This window comes from Phacochoerus africanus, chromosome 1 (assembly GCF_016906955.1).
Source record: "Phacochoerus africanus isolate WHEZ1 chromosome 1, ROS_Pafr_v1, whole genome shotgun sequence".
Classification (NCBI taxonomy): Eukaryota; Metazoa; Chordata; class Mammalia; order Artiodactyla; family Suidae; genus Phacochoerus; species Phacochoerus africanus.
The window spans coordinates 204,457,373-204,477,015 of NC_062544.1; the positions used below are offsets into that span (position 1 = coordinate 204,457,373).

Consider the following 19,643-nt stretch of genomic DNA (forward strand, 5'->3'; position numbering starts at 1 on the left):
AATATCAATAGACAACAGGTAAATTTCACGTAGCCTAACTTTGGGGGAACACACCAATCTGTACAGGTAGTTTCGACTGGGATTCCAAAAATCCAAACAATTAGTTATTTACCAACATACAATTTTCTTCTCAAATGCATTTAAAGATAAATAAAAAGATGAAAGTTCAAAAGAGAAAACTGGGATTGCCAATCAATTAATTTCCAGAAACTAGGAAGAATTTTGATTTATTGAAAACCCAGGAGTTCCTGTCATGGCTCAGTGGTTAACGAACCCAACTAGTATCCATGAGGTTCGATTCCTGGCCTCTCTCAATGGGTTAAGGATCCGGTGTTGCCATGAGCTGTAGGTCCCACATTGCTGTGGCTATGGTGTAGGCATAGGCCTGCAGCTACAGCTCCAATTTGACCCCTAGCCTGAGAGCCTCCATATGCCGCATGTGTGGCCCTTAAAAAAAAAGCCCAATCAGTTGCATTAAAAAAGTGCAGAAAGTGGATCCTCATGCCACAGGAATACAGTAAGTTTCCCCTCTGAATTTTTCCTTCTCGTAGGTAGGAAAACTCTTTGTCCTCTGGTTAAAAAACATGATGCTATTACTAACCAGAAAACCAGGCACCTATATTTTACTGTGTTAATTATACTTTTTGAGGCACTTTAAGGGCTATCTCTCTTTCCCCAGCCTCTTGATATCCAGGATCTCAGTATCGAATAAGAGGGTATAACTCACAGAAAACACAGGAGACAGTAAAAGGAAGACTGACAGTGAAAAATTCAACCTAAGTATTGAATCATCAAGTAATAGCATGCTGAAGGCATAGGCAGAGAGAGACAGCTTGACAGTAATTCCTGCTGGGGAAGGCAATGCCACCAGTATACTCTTTTTTTTTTTCAGAGAAAAAAAATGCCAAGCAATGGCAGGCAGTTCATCTCAGTCCAAAAGAGCTATGCTGGATGATGGCCTACCAGGTCCTAGGGGCTAGACTGTGGTTTGAGAAGGGCATTAGCTATAACCCAGATGGAAAGTGGGTGAGACCAAAGGTCACTGACACACTCTATGTCACAAAGGGCCCTATGAAGAGACCAAGATGGAACCCGTGAAATAGAGTTGCCAAATAAGGAAAGGAAGCTTCATCTTGAAGTCTCAGAGGACCACAAAGTTGGAAATAATTTCCTCCTGGATAAGATTCTCAGTAGGTTGCAAGAAGGTGTAACCTCTACTAAACAGAAGTAGACAGCTACAGGAGTGAGCAAGTTGAGAAGAAAATACAATAGGATGAGATAAAAACAAGGATAGTGAGATGGGGAAAATTGCTACGAAATTACACATGCAACAGAATTATTAAAATCATCACTGGAGGACAAGTTGTGGAAAAACATAACTTAAGAATGTATGAGACAAATGTGAAAAATTCTTTGTATTAGGCAGCCCATTATACCCCAAGTTACTGTTACATCCTCAATTATTCATCCATTAATGACTTCTATGCCAACTAACTTAGAATAAGTGGGACCAGATTTACCCTCTACTGACACAACTAAAAAAAACTAGACAAAAGATATGAAACAATGGTTCATAGGACATTGAATATGGCCAGCACCAAAGAGTGATCCCAAGATATAGGAAACAAATGAGGTGATCCTCACAAATGCCACATCTTACTGACTGAAAAGAGTTTCTAGGCTGTGGAGGAGGAAACCCAGGCAGATCCTGGAAGTCCCTCTGAGTTATGGAAATGGAGCTGGCAGTCTGGGGAGCCCAAGGTGACTGGAGTTCACAGAGCAGAGCACAGAGAGAACTCCAGAGATATGCAGAGGTCCTTCTGAGTAATCAGCAGAGAGTTCCTTCACTTATTCATCTGAGTAGTGATTAGTACACAAATGTGAGGAAATTACCTGAGGCTGGGGAAGGAATCAGGATGAGGAGGAATAATCCCTGGAATGCACAGAGAACCAGGAATAGTGTCTATTCCCACCAATCATTGAGTAGAGTACTCAGAAGAGTTTTGCTATGGTAACTGAGGAAAATTAGCCCTAGAGAAAATGTTTCCATGGTCCTTCCTAGCAAAGCTTTAAAAGCTTGACCCCAAAGGTCAAAGTATTTCCTAGAAGACCCAAGCGTATCCAAAAACAAAGTTCAAGAACATTTATAGGAATACAAAAATATCTAGTCCCCCCAATGTAAAATTTTCAATGTCTGGCATTCAATAAAATATTGCCAGGTATGCAAAGAAGCAAGAAAATATGAACAATAGTAAGGAGGAAAATAAAATGTACCAGAAAATGATACAGATGATATAATAGACAAAAACTTTAAAACAGTTATTATCGGGAGTTCCCGTAGTGGCGCAGTGGTTAACGAATCCGACTAGGAACCATGAGGTTGCGGGTTCGGTCCCTGCCCTTGCTCAGGGTTAACGATCCGGCGTTGCCGTGAGCTGTGGTGTAGGTTGCAGACGCGGCTCGGATCCCACGTTGCTGTGGCTCTGGCGTAGGCCGGTGGCTACAGCTCCGATTCAACCCCTAGCCTGGGAACCTCCATATGCCGCGGGAGCGGCCCAAGAAATAGCAACAACAACAATAACAACAACAACAAAAAAAGACAAAAAAAACAAAAAAAACCAGTTATTATCATTGTATTCCATATATTCAAAAAGGCGGAAGACAGACTGAACGTATTTAGCAGAGACACTAAAGGTATTTAAAAATGCCAACATCAAGTGCCTAGATATGATGTGTTAAATGAAAAATACACTGAATGGGATTAACAATAGATTAGACAATGCAGAGGAAAAGATTACTGAATCTGAAGCATCACAACAGAAACCATCCAAAAAGATTAAAAAAAAAAGTATCATACCAGTGAGATGTTGGACAACTTCAAGTAGTCAAATAAACATGTAATTGGAATACCTGAATGAGAGGATAGTCAGGAGCAAAAAAAAAATTCAAGAAATAATGGCTGACATTTTCCCCAATTTGTTGATATTTGATAAAACTATAGAACCTCACACCCAAGATGCTTAATGAACCCCAAACATAAGAAATATAAATAAAACTACAGCAAGAAATGTCACATCTGAATTGATTAAAATCAGTGATAAAGAGAAAATCATAAAAGAAGCCAGAGGAAAAAAGATATCTTATACTGAGACAAATGAAGACAAGAATGGCTGTAGTTTTCTTACTGGAAACAAAGCAAGCAGACAGCCAGTAGAACAACATCTTCAAAGTACTAAAAGAAAAAAAAATTATCAACCTAGAATACTTTACTCAGTGAAGTATCAAAAAAAGGCTAAATAAAGAATTTTTCAAATAAACTGTACAGAAACAGTATAGAGCTGCATTACAAAAAAAGATAAAGAAAACCCTTTCACTAAAATTATCATATGGAAACCTGCATCTACACACAAGAATGATAAACACTGAAACTAGTAAACCATGTTGATAAACATAAAGAATATTTTTCTTACTAATTAAATCTTTTAAAAGATAGTTAACTATGACAATAACAACATGATGTGTGGTTTATAACATATGTAGAAGTAAAAAGTATGACAACAATAGCCCAAAGGCCTGAATGAGAGAAATGGGGTATACTGTAAATTTCTTATCGTATATACAAAGTGAAATATGAATACTTGAAGGTAGACTGTGCTGGATAAATCAACAGAAGATAAAAATGAAATAATAAAAAATATTCAATTAATTTAAAAGAAGGAAGAAAAAGAGCAAAAGGGAAAGAACAGATAGGAAAGAAGAAAACAAACAGCAAGATGGTAGTTTTAAAGCTAACTATATCAATTATCACAGTAAATGTAAATGTTCTAAAACTCTAAAAAGGCAGATATTGTCAGATTGGATTTAAAAAAAATAAGACCCCAGCAAATTATTACATTTAGAATGGGAAAAAAAAAGAATGGCTAAGCAATGAGGTCCTACCACATAGCAAAGGGAACTATGTTCATCTCTTGGGATAGACCATGATGGAAGACAATATAAGAAAGGGAATGTGTGTAGATAGATAGATAGATAGATAGCAATATATATATATATATTTATCAGAAATTGGCACAACATTGTAAACCAGCTATTCTTTAATAAAAAAAATGCCAAAAATGTTCGAGTATAAAAAAAGGATCCTCAGACATACTTCCTATAAGAAAGTCAATTTAAAGATACAAATACATTAAAAGCAAAAGAATGAAAAAAGATTATATCATAGTAACATTAGTTAACTAGAATGCCTATAGTAGTTATGAATATAATTCTAATAAAGTAAATTCCAAAGTGAAGAATATTATTGGGGAGAAAGAGAGTCTTTTAATAACAATAAAGGGAGTTACCGTCGTGGCGCAATGGTTAACGAATCCGACTAGGAACCATGAGGTTGTGGGTTTGATCCCTGCCCTTGCTCAGTGGGTTAACGATCCGGCGTTGCGGTGAGCTGTGGTGTAGGTTGCAGCCGCGGCTTGGATCCCGCATTGCTGTGGCTCTGGCGTAGGCCAGTAGCTACGGCTCCGATTCGACCCCTAGCCTGGGAACCTCCATATGCCGCGGGAGCGGCCCAAGAAATAGCAAAAAGACAAAAAACAAAAAAAAACAAAAAAAAACCCAATAAAGACGTCAAGTCATTAAGACAATATAATACTGCTAAAAATTCTACTCCAAGGAATTTTACCTAAAAGCAATGAAAGCTGTTCATACAAAGATTTGTATATAAATATTCAAATTTTATTTTTAATAGCCCCAAACTGGAAATTACATAAGAATCCATCAATAAATAAATTGTGGAATATCTACCTATATACTGAAATTCTAATCTGTAATAAAAACATGTTATTTATTCATACACACAACGACATGGATGAATTTTAAAATTATTATGCTGAGTGAAAGAAGCCAAACAAAAAAGAGTACATACGTATTATTCTATTTATATAAAATCTAGAAAATGCAGTCTGGTCTATAGCTACAGCAAGCAGATCAGTGGCAGGTGGAGATGGAGGTAGGTGGGTAGGAAGGGTGGGAGAAAGGGATTATAAAGGAAACCTCTGGAGATGATGACTATCTTCATCACATTGATGTGATGATTTTATCAGTATATACAGACATTAAAACTTACTAATTATACATTTTACACACATACAATTCATTTTATGCCAACCGTATTTCAATAAAACTGTTTTAAAACAAAATTGTCATTATATACAGATAATGTAATATTCTATATAGAGAACTCTAAAGACTCCATGCAAAAAATCTAGAATAAATTAATTCAGCGAGGTAGCAAGATGTAAAATTAATATATAGGAACCTGTTGCATTTCTTTACACTAACAATTAAATATCTGAAAGAGGAAGTTAAGAAAATCCCATTTAAAATCATGTCAAAAATAAAATACCTAGGAATTAATCTTACCAAGGAGGTGAAAGACCTATATGCTGAGAACTATAAAACATTGATAAAAGAAACTGAAGATGATTCGAAGAAATGGAGAGACGTCCCATGCTCTTTGATTGGAAGAATTAATATTGTTAAAATGGCCATACTATCCAAAGCAATCTACAGATTTAATGTGCTCCCTATCAAATTACTCATGACATTTTTCACAGAACTAGAACAAAAAATCCTAGAATTTATATGGAACCACAAAAGACCCAGAATTGCCAAAGCAATCTTGAGGGGAAAGAACAAAGCTGGAGGCATCACCCTCCCTTTCTTTAGACAATACTACAAAGCTACAGTAATCAAAAACAGTATGGTGTTGTCACAAAAACAGACATTTGGATCAATGGTACAGAATAGAAAGCCCAGAAATAAACCCATACACTGAAGATACCAATTAATTTTCAACAAAGAAGTCAAGAGTATACAGTGGAGAAAAGACAGTCTCTTCAGAAAGTGGTGTTGGGAAAACTGGATAGCCTCATGTAAATCAATGCAGTTAGAACACACCCTTTACCATCTACAAAAATAAACTCAAAATGGTTTAAAGACCTAAATATAAGACATGTGCCATATGATAACACTTATATCTGGAATCTAATATATGGCACAAATGAACCTTTACACAGAAAAGAAAGTCATGGATGTGGAGAACAGACTTGTGGTTGCTAAGGGGGAGAGGGAGGGGTAGGGAGTGGAATGGATTGGGAATTTGGGGTTAATAGATGCAAACGATTGCCTTTGGAATGGATAAGCAATGAGATCCTGCTATATAGCACTGGAACTATGTCTAGTCACTTATAATGGAGCAAGATAATGCAAGAAAAACGGAATGTATACGTGTGTGTGACGGGGTCACCTTGCTGTATCAGTAGAAAATTGACAGAACACTGTAAACCAGCTATAATGGAAAAAATAAAAATCATTATAAACGAAAAAAAAAAAAAAGACATGACACCATAAAACTCCTAGAAGAGAACATAGGCTAAACATTCTCTGACATAAATCATAGCAATACTTTCTTAGCTCAGTCTCCCAAAGCAAAAGAAAATAAAAGCAAAAATAAACCAATGAGACCTAATCAAACTTAAAAGCATTTGCACAGCAAAGGAAACCATCACAGACAAAAAGACAAACTATGGACTGGGAGAAAATACTTGCAACCGATGTGACTGAAAAGTACTTAATTTCCAAAATATACAAACAACACATGCAACTCAACAACAACAAAAAACCCAGTTGAAAAAGAGCAGAAGACCTAAATAGACATTTCTCCAAAGACACATGGATGGCCAACAGCCACATGAAAGATGCAAAACATCACTAATTATTGGAGAAATGCAAATGAAAACTACAATGAGGTACCACCTCACATGGGTCAGAACGGCCATCACTAATAAGTCTACAAATAACAAATGCTGGAGAAGGTGTGGAAAAAAGGGAACCCTCCTACACTGTTGGTGGGAATGTAAATTGGTATAACCACCATGGAAAACAGTATTGAAATTCCTCAGAAAACTAAATATAGAACTACCACGTGATCCAGCAATCCCATACTTGTGCATGTATCCAGACAAAACTTTCATTCAAAAAGATACAGGTACCCTTATGTTCATTGCGAACTGTTCACAATAGCCAGTACACGTAAACAACCTAAATGTCCATCGACAAATGAATGGATTAAGAAGGTGTGGTAGGGAGTTCCCTTCGTGGCGCAGTGGTTAATGAATCTGACTAGGAACCATGAGGTTGCGGGGTTCGATCCCTGCCCTTGCTCAGTGGGTTAACGATCCGGCGTTGCCGCGAGCTGTGGTGTAGGCTGCAGATGCGGCTCGGATCCCATGTTGCTGTGGCTCTGGCGTAGGCCAGTGGCTACAGCTCCGATTGGACCCCTAGCCTGGGAACCTCCATATACCGCAGGAGCGGCCCAAGAAATAGCAAAAAAAAAAAAAAAAAAAAAAGAAGGTGTGGTACACATATACAATAGTATTCCATTGTATATATGTACCACACCTTCTTAATCCATTCGTCATAAAAAGAATGAAAATAATGCTATTTGCAACAACATGGATGCAACTAGAGATTCTCATACTAAGTGAAGTAAGTCAGAAAGAGAAAGACAAATGCCATATGATATCACTTATGTGCAAAATCTAAAATATGTCACAAATGAACCTATCTACAAAATGGAAACACAGTTACAGATATAAAGAACAGACTTGTGGTTGCTAAGGGGTGGGGGCAGGGAGTGGGATGGACTGGGAGTTTGGAGTTAGCAGATGTAAACTATTACATTTAGAATCAATAAACAATGAGGTCCTACTGTACCACACAGGGAACTCTATCCAATCTCTTGGGATAGAACATGATGGAAGACAGTATGAGAAAAAGAATATATATATATGTGTACGACTGGGTCGCTATGCTGTACAGCAGAAATTGAAACAACACTATAAATCAACTATAATTATAAAAAGAAAATAACCTAAAAATACAACTGAATCACTCTGCTGAACACCTGAAACTAATAAATGTCAGTAAACTATACTTTGATTAAAAAAATACACTATTATAGACATTTCTAAAGATCCTTTGTTATCAGAGCTGTAACTGGATCTTGAACCATTGTTCCAGTCTTCGCCAAGGTCCACTGTTAAGTCAGCAGTGGAAACGCTGGGGCCCAGAAGGCACACAGTCCTACTGGCGTCCTAGCTCCTCATGCTGCCTGACATGAAATACCTGCGACCCACAGCCATGCGAGCTCATCCCTCAGGGACTACCCTCTTCCAGAGCACAGAGGTACTGTCCAGGCGCCACATCACGCCCCCTTCTGAGTGAGGGTTCCTGGACAGAGCTGACTTGTTCCATCTTTTCTCTTCGTCTCGGCATTACTTCTTGCCTTCCAGCTGGGCCATATGGCATAGCAGAAAGAGCACCATAGCTAGAGACAGAAAACTGGGCTTGTCCTAAATGGTATGTCATCTTGTACAAGTAGGCTCACTCCCTAAACCCAACCTCAGTTATCTCAACTGTTAAAAGACAGACTTGCATTAAAATCAATACATACCAAGTCTTGAATCACATGAAAAGTGTTTGTGAATATAATGCCAAGTGAAAAAGCTGGATCCAAAATTGTATATATACACAGTCTGATTCCAATTCTGTAAAAAGTTTATAGGAAAAAAAAAAAACCTACAAGGATGTGTGGGTGTAATGGCATTGGTAGCTTTAGGTGATTCTGTCGTGTTTCTTTATTTTTTATGTACTCTTCAAATACTTTACAACACGTTACTGTCATAATTGGGGGAAAATAAGAAAAAAATGGAGGGACTTTTCTTGAGACTTCAATAGTTCAAGATGCTCCAGCCTTCCCTGAGCTGACAGCCTGACAGTGACAGATTGCTCAAGGCCCTGAGTGGACGTCTGGACTCAGTGAAAGCCCCTCTCTTCTATGCTGATGGATTTAATCATACACCCACCTGGATCTGGGAATGAATAACTTATAAGTGGATTATTCTAGATGAGAGCTTGGAGATGGATCTGATAGGCCTAAAAAGCCCATATCAAATGAGAATTGAGTTTCTTCCTCTGGCTTCTGCTTGAGCAACAGGAAAAGGGCAGAATTTTCCACAGATGGCCTGATCTAAGGTGATTCCAGAACTTGGCTCTTCCTTGTTGGCAGAGGCCCCTCTCTGTGGTGACCACCTGTCCCTACATTCTTGTTTCTGCTGAACGGGGACATCTAATTAAGACATCCATGGAAGGTGGCCTAACAGGAAGAGGATTTGCTACTTTAAATTTCAAGTCACAAAAGAAGATGAAAAAATGCCATACACCTCCCTGGGTCAGCAGTCAGATAACTGCCCCTTCATGATTGGAACACAGGAGACTGAGTGTCCATGCCCAGGAAAACAGTGCATGACAAATGCAGGAAGTCTCTGGATGTTGCTCTGAGACCAAGAGCAACTGACATTAGTGATACAGACCAAGTGATACAGACATTACAAATAAGCATGGTGGTCAATTAAGCCAGCTGACGCATATTAGCACTATGGATTAACTTTTCTCAAATACCACATAATGATGGCATCACCTCTAAGTCCTTGTTTGGTACCTTGGAAACTTCAGTCACTGAAACAAACTATGTCCAAACAATTTGGAAGATCAGAGAATAAAGTGTAACTTCTCTCAGTTCTTCTTGAAGTTTCCAATACTTGGACTAAGAAAATCTCTGGGTAAAGAATCTAGATAAAGAAAAAGATGCTTTTCACAGTTGATTTTCTTGGTAAGAATTTAGAACCTCAAAGCTTCCATTTTGACCCTTTTCTTTCTACCATGAGAATGATTTATGTTATAACATGCCTCCCCTATTCCACATAAGATTTAAAATTTATGACTTAAATCCATTTGACTAAGGGACCATGGACTTGGCATGCCTGGGTGAAAGGCTGGGCAGAGGAGTGGGTGAGCCTATACTTTGTAGAGTCTTTCCCTGCTGTTGTCTATGAAGGTCTCAGGAAGCACCGATGCTCTTAACCCTTGCTTTCTGGAGCTCTATGGGAAGCTTGGAATTTGCTGAACTTATGGTCCAGAGGCAATTCTCCTTCCCAACCACGTTCTGCTTTCTATCCACAGTGAATTTTTGATCTCAGCAGTCCTTTAGTTACACACTGAAAACGTTGCAATCCTCTATCTGCCTTTTCTGCCATGACTGGAAAAAAAAGATTAGAACTACATCTAGAAGAAATTCTCTCATCCTAGGTCTCTGTTACAATTAGTTCTCATTCAATTGTATGATCTCTTATCTATCCCACCAGATATGTATGTATGCATTATGTGTACACACACACACACTCTGTATATTGAAAGATACAATAAAACTGCATTCTCTATCCCCTGGGCACATTCCAAGGGCTGGAATTCACCAGTGCATATCAGTCTTTTCCAAACAATAATGCATAGGAAATAAGGTCTCTCTCTCTGAGTGTATTTGAAGCTCCATGAGCAACCTGGGAGGAGGACAGTCCCTAAAAGTCCTTCCATGAGAATAGGATGCCCAACTGACACACTTGAAGAATGAGGATGCAGACTGCAGGAGATCTTGGCAGACACAACGAGCTGAGAACAGGGTGTGCCCCTGGAGGGTAGCCACTTGAATTATAACTGCTAATATTTATTGAACATTTACTGTGTTCCAGGAATCCCTGTAAGCATTTTATACACATAACTCACTTAACTTTCATATCAACACTTCCATCTCATGCTACAGATGGGGAAACCGAGGGACAGAGATGTTGTTCAAAATATACCCAAGGTTACAGAGCTAGGCATCGTCAGAGCAGGGTGTTAAACTGAAGAAGTCTCTCTCTAAAGTCCAGATTTTTAACCAATAGGCTTTACTGCCTGATCCAACTTGGGTTGACAGTGTCTAGGAAATCTGTACTGGAACTGAGAACAGAGGTCAAGGAGGATAACATTTGCTCTTTTCAGTTTTCCTAGGAGCTCCTGCCTTTGGGCTTGTGCTTGTCCATAGCCTACAAACAGAGGAATGGAATGGCTTCCCATTGATAAATGTGCCAGGGAGGTTCGACATCAGTCTTGGCCCAAGAGTGGGTCCATAGACAGCCAGGCACCATGACGGTAGCCTTGCTGGGAGTGCAGCCTTGGCCATTTCATCAGGAACTAACCAAACTGGAAGCCTTTACGTGGAGGCAAACCTTCATCCAGGCACCTCAAGAGACACCACTGCCTCCTATCTTAGTGTAGGAAAGAGCAGCAGCTCTGAGGTTGGACATTTCTGGATCAAATCCCCAGTTCCACATGTCACAGAGTGGTATGCAATCTCTTACAGCCTCAGCTCCTTAGCGTGTGAAGTGGCGTGATTACAAAGGCTAAGTGAAACATGCAATAAAGCAGGTGCCTGGCAGATAAATCTTGAAAACACTGTTAGCTTGCCCTTCCTCTTAACTTGTCCAAACAAATGCATATAAATATTGTTGGCAATCAACCAGGGCACACTCTTACCCTCTTGCCCTACCCCTCTTCAGCCATCCAGTGCTAGAGTCATTTGCACCTCAGCCTTACACCCATTTTCTTTTTTAATGGGCTTTATCTGTGACGTATGAAGTTCCTAGGCTAGGGGTCAAATCGGAGCTGCAGCTGAGGCCTATGTCACAGCCACAGCAACAATGGATCCAAGCCACATTTGCAACCTACACTGCAGCTTGAGGCAATGCCAGATCCTTAACCAACTGAATGAGGCCAGGGATTGAACCCACATCCTCATGGATGGTAGTTGGGTTCTTAACCTGCTAAGCCACAACGGGAACTCCCTACACCCACTTCTTCACATACAGTTTCTATCTCTTGCACATACATGTTCAAACCCCCATCATGTACTTTCTCTTTTTTTTTTTTTTTTTTTTGCTCTATGGCTAGGCAGACCATCTGAGGGAAACACCTAATGAGCTGTCCAGAGTCCTGATCTTCCCTGTTTCAGGACAAGTGAATCAAGAACCTTCATTCAGCCTCAGAATCCCAGCACACTGAGTGGCAGGGGCCCCAGAGATGGAAGCAGATAAGATCTGCTCAAGGGCATACAAGTTAGATGGAGACAAAACTGCTGGCTATATTTTCCTCTTCCCCCCAAGCATGAGGTATTTCCCGCTCCTCCCCCTGAAACTTACCTGTATCAGGGGCACAGGCCTCATCTGCTTTGGCAGCATTATCTGCATTCTGTATGTTGGAATCTGGGGAATAAAAGGAAGATTTAAGGACCAGCCCATGCCCTCGAGCTTTTCAGAGAGGCAGGTCGGGGACCTTCCCACAAAGTCTGGATCACTTGGGTTATGCCTGTGTCTCTGCTGTTAGCTGGGTCCATGCTCACTTAACAGGGGTGGCCATATCGCCCCCATTATAGCTGGAACTGTAGAAAGACAGTAACGACCTGTTTCCTTCCTCTCTGATTCTCCCAGGCCAGTCCCAGCCTGGGCACATGAGCTGAATGGGCTCCGTGGGGACTGGCAGCTTCTGCGAAAGGCCCTCTCCCCCTGCTGTACATTAGTCTGTGTCTCTTCTTACCCTCATCCTCTTCCTTGATCTTGAGTGGCAGGAAAGATGTCCTCTTTAGTTCTCTTACTGAGAAATCCATCAGACAGGGCTGCCCGTGAGGCCCTGAGGGGACAAAGTCCTGGTCACCTGGTCTCCACTCCCCTCTATAGGGTAGTTGCTATGTGCAGGGGACCCTCTAAGAGTGCAGTCTATGCCTGTGGCAAGTGAGTCAGCATCATGAGATCTCCCTATCATCCTGGGGAATGCTGGGCCATATACCTGGGCCACTGGCCTCGCTGTTGCTGGTCCCATCCTTTGGGTGGTCAGGAGTTTCCTGCCTGGGCTTCTGGCTGAAGGCCAGGAAGAGGTGCGTGCTCAGTGGCTGAGGAAGATCCACCTCCAGGTACTCCCTCATGAATAGCTTGAAGACGTCATAGCTGATTGGCTGAGAAGGGATGAAGAGGGACAAGTCAGTGGAGAGAAGTGAAGGGGCAGAGAGAGGGGAGAGATGAGAAGGAATCGGGGAGCTGGCAATGGAAGAGGAAGCAGAAGGGAGTGGAGGGGCTGGCGGGAGCAGGAGTGAAAAGGCTTGGGAGGTGACTGAGAACGACAGGCACAGGGAGCAGGGGGAGGACACGAGGAAGAGGAGACGCTGGGTTGTGGGTTGGGGCTTGGTGGGTGTGGAACCACAGGAGGCTTTTGTAACAGACACGTCTACGGTTAGGGAGAGAAGGGTGATGGAGAGTGAGCACTGGGAGGGAGGGCTCTGCCCGAGGCCAGGCCCATGTGAGGGACTTGTCCTTAATGAGCAGGACTAGGTCAGTTAAGATGCTAGTTAAGATGAAGAAGAACGGTGGGGAGATGGGAGGGGGCGGGCAAGACAGAGGTATGGGATTAACCAACTGAGAGAGGCCAGGGATTGAACCCACATCCTCATGAATAACTACTATGCATAAAATAAATACAAATTACTATGTATAAAATAAATAAGCAACAAGGATACATTGTATAGCACAGAGAAATAGAGCCATTGTTTTGCAACAACGTTAAATGGAATATAACCTGTAAAAATACTGAATCGCTATACTGTACACCTGAAACGAACATAATATCTTAAATCAACTAGACTTCAATTAAAAAAAAAAAGATGAGGAAGGATGCAGTTGAAAACACAATGGAAAGAAACCGCTCTTCTGTGGTTTGTCCATTTTCTGCTTATGCTGTGAAGAATGGGATTCCTGAGAATTCATGTCTCAGAAAATCAAAAAGGAGAGGCTCCATCTTTCATTGCTTTCATAACTGACCTTCCCTAGACAAACCTCAAGACAAACAGGGGAGGGTGAGTGTCTGGCTCAGTTGTTCTCAAAACATGCCCTTGTTAAGGTTTTAGGCACCAGGAGAGGAGCAGGAAGCCAAGGACAGAAGGTAGAACCAAGAAACATGCCAAAAATTAGAACCTCTCGCTGCTGTATGTCACCCAGTGCTGCCTGGCTTCTGGTCCCAGGCCGGGAGAACTGTGCCAGAAAGGGCTGCTGCTCTCAGCAAACACTCGACAACAACAGCGCACAGTGAGTCATCACTGGCTTGTGCTTTGATGGCGTTAGATTCTTCACCAAATTGGCAGATGCTCCTGGAAATCATTTGAGGAAGCGCTACTCCAAGATCTGCTGTGCAGGCTTTTGTGAATAATAGCCACCATGAGAATAAAATCCCTTTTCAGGGGCCTACTTGGCTCTCCCCACAAATGTGGATAGCATTTAACCCCTTGTCTCTTCTGGAAGTTCTGGAGAAGATGTGGGCGCCTTCCCAGAACCAGGAGCTGGCTGGCACATGCACACTCATATCTGGGATACCAAGTCTTGGTCCTCTTAGTCCTTATATCATGTGATGCCCTCTGGACCCCAGTGGGAGAAAGCTTACAAGGCAGTATCTCCTCCTGGGCTGGGCTATTCAAACATCTCCTTAGAAGTGTGGAGGAAGCCTGATTTGGTTGGATAGAGGATAATGGAAGTTCTTACCAGATTGGGGCATCTCTAAGCAAATGGTGGATGCATATTTCTTGTGATAGCTGTTGATCTCTGTATCTCTCTGTTTTTTCTGCCCCCGAGTCTCTGTGTCTACTATACTCTTTCTGTTCCCTCAGTCTCCACAGCCTCACCACCTCAGAATGTCCCATCCTCACACATTCTCTTCCGTTTTCTCAGTACACAAGAGCAAAATCTTTTCCTTTACTTTCCAAGTGTAACCCACCCACTACGACCTTCTGGGAGCATCTCCCAGCAGCTGCTTCTCTACCCGTGAGCATGTTTGGATCACTCTTCCAAAGAAACTGCTGGCTGCTCGAGCTGCTGGTCTATGTGTTTTCCCTTCCCTTCCCATTTCTCTTCATCTTCTTAATCCACAGTTTGGAATGTAGCTCATTACCTCTCCTGAACCTGTTCTCTTGAAGGTCACAAACTCAATGGTCTCTTTTTAGACTTTCTCATCTATTAATTTATTTTAAAAGGCTCCTTTTACATTGTTCTTTCCTTTGATTTATTTTAATTGGCAAGAACTATTTTATGATATAGTTTTGAGTTCCAAAATGTTCTGTTATTTTTTTTTTGGGGGGGGGGGGTTGGCCTTAAATTGAAAACTGTCAGCATAAAATATTTCTGGAAAACAGAGTGTCCTAAGTGATTTAATACAAGGAAAATTCAGTTAAACAAAGTCTTACATAATACTCTTAAAAAACAAAGTTGAAAGATCATCAAACAAGATCAGCATGAGGCTCAGGGGACCTTGTGCCTGGTCTGAGGTCCACCCCATTTTCCTCCTTTTTTGAACGTGAGATTCCTCTTCAGTAAATCGTGAGTACTAGGCCAGAAGATCTCAAGAACTAAACTTCTATAAGATTCTTTCTTAAATAAGTTCTTCTTCTGGACTCCACAGTTTCTGTTAGTATCAGTGGCACCAGTATCCTCCCAATATTCCAGGCTCAGCTTTGAACTCCCAGTTGTCTCAAACTAGTTCTTGTCCCTTCCTTCTTTCCACTGTTCTTTTGCAATGTCTGCCACATCCAGGTCTTTTTTATATCCATTTCCCATGTGTCACCATCTTGACAAGGAGGTGAAGGCCCTCCATGTTCTTGGTTTCAGAGTTCTGTTTCATGTACCCTATCTGGACCATTGCAACATTCCTCAAAGGCTTCTTTGCCTCCACCTCCATCTGTTAGTCCTCTCATCTTTTACATCCTTGCCAGGTTGATCTTCCCAAAGCACAACTCTGATCAGATTGCCTTCCTACTCGAAAACCTTCCATGGCCCATGGGAGAGTTGAGATCTGTTGCCTCCAAGCTTTTAAAACCATGTACCCTTCTGGAAGATTTTCCTATTTATCTTTACTTATACACTGTATACATGCATTCCTATTTATCTTTACTTATACACTATATACATGTACTACTGTGCTCCTCTACTATATAACACACACAAAGAATAAAGAAGATGTGGTACATATGCATAGTGGAATATTACTCAGCCATAAAAAGGAGATAATGCCATTTGCAGCAACAGGATGGACCTAGAGATTATCATACTAAGTGAAGTAAATCAGACAGAGAAAGACAAATAATCATATGATATTACTTGCATGTGAAATGTAATAAATATGATACATGGCATTCCTATTGTGGCTCAGTGGGTTAAATAACTGACTAGTATCCATGAGAATATTAGGCCAGTAGCTGAAGCTCCAATTTGACCCCTAGCCTGGGAACTTCCATATGCCACAAGTGTGGCCCTAAAAAGACAGACAAACAAATAAATAAAATGACACAAAACAACTTATTTACAAAAGAGAAACAGACTCAAAGATTTTGAAATCAAACTTACCATTACCAAAGGGGAAACCCTTGGAGGGATTATATATTAGGAGGTTGGAATTAACATATATATACTACTATGTATAAAATAGATAATAACAAAAACTTACTGTATAGGACAGGGAAATCTACTCAATACTCTGTACTAACCTATATGGGAAAAGAATCTGAAAAAGAATCAGATATATATCTGATTCAATTGCCTATACACCTAAAACTAATACAACATTGTAAGTCAACCATATGCCAATAAAATTTTTAAAATATTTTTTAAAAAACACACAGAAAATAGAAAATGGGAATTAGATGAGATAATCAGTGTGACTAGAAGGTCTAACATGCAGGATTCCTATAGTCCAGGGGATCATCCTGGGCACTTTCTGAGTCCTTTGCGATTTACAGCCCTACCATAATCCCTTTCCAACCTAGATTTGTATCTACTTCAAGCTCAGAGACCATTCTGGTCTTTTCTCCTATTATTCTCTATGAGCACCTTCACACTGTCCATGCTAATCTCTGAGATCTTTCCTGGACAAACCTCCATGCATTTCACGCAAACTCCGTTCTTTTCTTCAAGTTAAAGTCCTAACTACCATTCAAGGCCCAACTTAGATGCCACCTCTTCCAGGGAGCCTGGTATGATTTCTGTGCCTGAACTGCTACACTTTTCCATCTTGGTTCTTGTCTTGCGACACTCATATCTGCTGCCCTCTCAATATATAGTTGTTCATGACATACACAGCTTAGTCAACTAGATTTAGCACTCTTGGAAGGTAGCAAAATGTCTTATTTCATCTTTGTATCCCCCACACCACCTATCATAGTATTTCCTGGTAGGTATTTTAATCGACATTGGGTTTCTAGTTGGTACACTTTGCTGTCATGAATTATCGTGGGGTCTGTTCAGTCACCATATATGTACCGAGTCTCCCAGATATAAGACATGCTGGGCACCACTGGGGAACACATTGGAGATGTGGGCACGTGTCCATAACTTTACGAGACTCAGTGGGAAAGGTATTGAAATAATCCCCACACAGAGTCAACAGCGGTGAGTGGGGAGTTCCCACTGTAGCTTAGCAGGTTAAGAACCTAACATAGTCTCTGTGAGGATGCAGGTTCAATCTCTGGCCTCGCTCAGTGGGTTAAGGATCTGGCATTGTCACAAGCTGCGGCATAGGTCATAGATGAGGTTGGAATCCAATGCTGCTGTGGCTGTGGCCTCAGCTGCAGCTCTGATTCAATCCCTGGCCTGGGAACTTCCATGTTGCAGGTGTGGCCATTAAAAAAAAAAAAGGTGGTGAGTGTTATAGAAGAGGAATTGACAAACTATTATGAGAACTTAGAAAACAATAATGATTGAATGCATATCCAACCATTTATGGCTCTAGTCTGAGGAATAGAATGCCAGAGACAAAGCCCAGAAACACATAGCATTCATACCCAAATAGCTCAGAGGGAAGTAGATCTCCTTATGTCACTGAAACTCTGGAAAGTTCAGTGATTTGCATCAATCAGCCAGAGCCAGAAGGAAACCAGGAGCCTGATCTTCTGACTCTGAGTCTTATGTTCCTGCTCCTGTATTTGTCCCAAGCCTCTGTCCCGATGTCATGCTCCCTGCCAGTCCCAAGTCCCCCAAGTTCAGTAGACAAAACATATGGCTGGGGAGTTCCCAGTGTGGCTCAGCAGGTTAAGAACCTGACACTGTCTCTGTGAGGGGGCGGGGTTGATGTGTCCTCACTTAGTGGGTTAAGGATCTGGCATTGTCACAAGCTGAGACAGGGGTTGCAGATGCAGCTCGGGTCCAGTGTTGCCCTGCCTGTGGTGTAGGCCAGAAGCTGTAGCTCCCATTCGACCCTTATCCTAGGAACTTCCACATGCCACAGGTGTGGCCATAAAAAGATAAAAAAAATGACTGGGCCACTCTCAAAGTGACATCTGGGTTCAAAAGAGTAAGTTTTTTATGAACATAGGCCAGAGTCAAGGTAGCTGCTTGGAAAATGAGTGATGGATCAGGAGTGCCTGGGTACTCTGCCCAAACCTGATAATCACGCATATAATCAACCACTATGCGCCACACTGGCAATTCTTAGAGCCCTGAGTAACACCTTAGACACTGCAGTCATTCAGACTCCCCCCCACCCCCCAACCCCCGGAAGCTGCAACTTTCATGCAGAAACTAGCTAGGCAATTGCTCTTGCCAAAACCTGTTTCAAGAGAGTGTTAATTCTTCTACAGGCCAAGAAGGAGAACTAGATGAAGTTTCTCAAGCACTGTAGATACATGATCTTACTTAAGTCTCAAAAGTGTGAGGTGGTACCATTACTGTCATTTCGTGAAAGGAAAAAAATCCTGAGAACATACATAACTTGCTCACAGTCATAAGGCAAGCGGCAGAGCTGTGCTCTGTACGTGTGTGTCTGAGTCCAAGTTCACGGTGCCACCAAGTCTCCCTGGCCCTTGGCTCCACTGTTTTTGTCCACTTTCTGGCTGTCTTCAGTTTTGCTCTGTTCTTCAGAGAATCACTCAGTGCTGATGGGCCAGGGCGCACTTTTACCATGGCCACATGCAGCCCTGCCACTCTGCAAACTTTGATTCCTAGCTGTGATTTCCCAGCAACCTGCCCCTTCCCACAGCTAACTCATTTCTCGTTGAGGCATTTTAGCAGCAGCAAGCCATCAAGCTCAAGGGAAATTAAACCCTTGTTATTTCTGAACCCCATGCTGGGACATTACACCTACTAGAAGCCAGCCATAATGTGAGAGAGAATGAAATCAGAGTGACAGCGCTTCCCTGGGACACAGCAGTGCGGGCGGACGTACAGAGAGCGGGGGACAACCTGATGGAGGCGGGGGTGGAAGCCTGCTCATAGCAGCCAGCTGCTCCCTGCTTCTGAAAGCTCCTGTGGCCTTCACACACTCTGTGGCCCTGACCAAACTGTTCCCCTCCCACTCGTCAACCTCAGGGCAGACAGGCTGATTAGCAGCCCCCACCAGTCTTTGTTTCTGAGTTTTTGGAGGTGGGGGTAGGACTGGGGGGGCTAAAGTTTTTTTTGCTGGCTTTGCCATCCTTTCTACATGGCTTCTCCTCAGGAATGTTTTTTGAATCGGTGCATTCTTACTCTGGCCCCTGTTCTAGCAGCTTTCCTCTTGCTTCATTCTTCCAGTGACTGATGATCAGTGCATTTTATCCAAAGCCTCTCTCAGGTATACCTTGAGGGCGTGGGCTCTGCTCATTTTCTCCTGGGGCTCAGCAGAGGAGCTAACTCAAGGTTTTTTGAAAGGAT

The 19,643-nt window shown here is 41.7% G+C and overlaps 1 protein-coding gene across 8 annotated transcripts in view; it reads right to left on the bottom strand.

The window, feature by feature from the left end:
- DGKG (diacylglycerol kinase gamma) overlaps nt 1–19,643 on the bottom strand; it is a 211,808-nt gene that overhangs the window by 131,988 nt on the left and 60,177 nt on the right. For all 8 annotated transcript variants that reach the window (XR_007136006.1, XM_047788419.1, XM_047788407.1 and 5 more), the window contains 2 exons: nt 12,775–12,940; nt 12,132–12,194 (listed from right to left, as the gene is read on the bottom strand). Coding sequence is in view for 7 of the 8 variants with exons in the window: in XM_047788419.1 (XP_047644375.1) it covers nt 12,132–12,194; nt 12,775–12,940 (229 nt within the window). In the remaining variant the exon portion in view is untranslated. The remainder of the gene's footprint in view (nt 1–12,131; nt 12,195–12,774; nt 12,941–19,643) is intronic.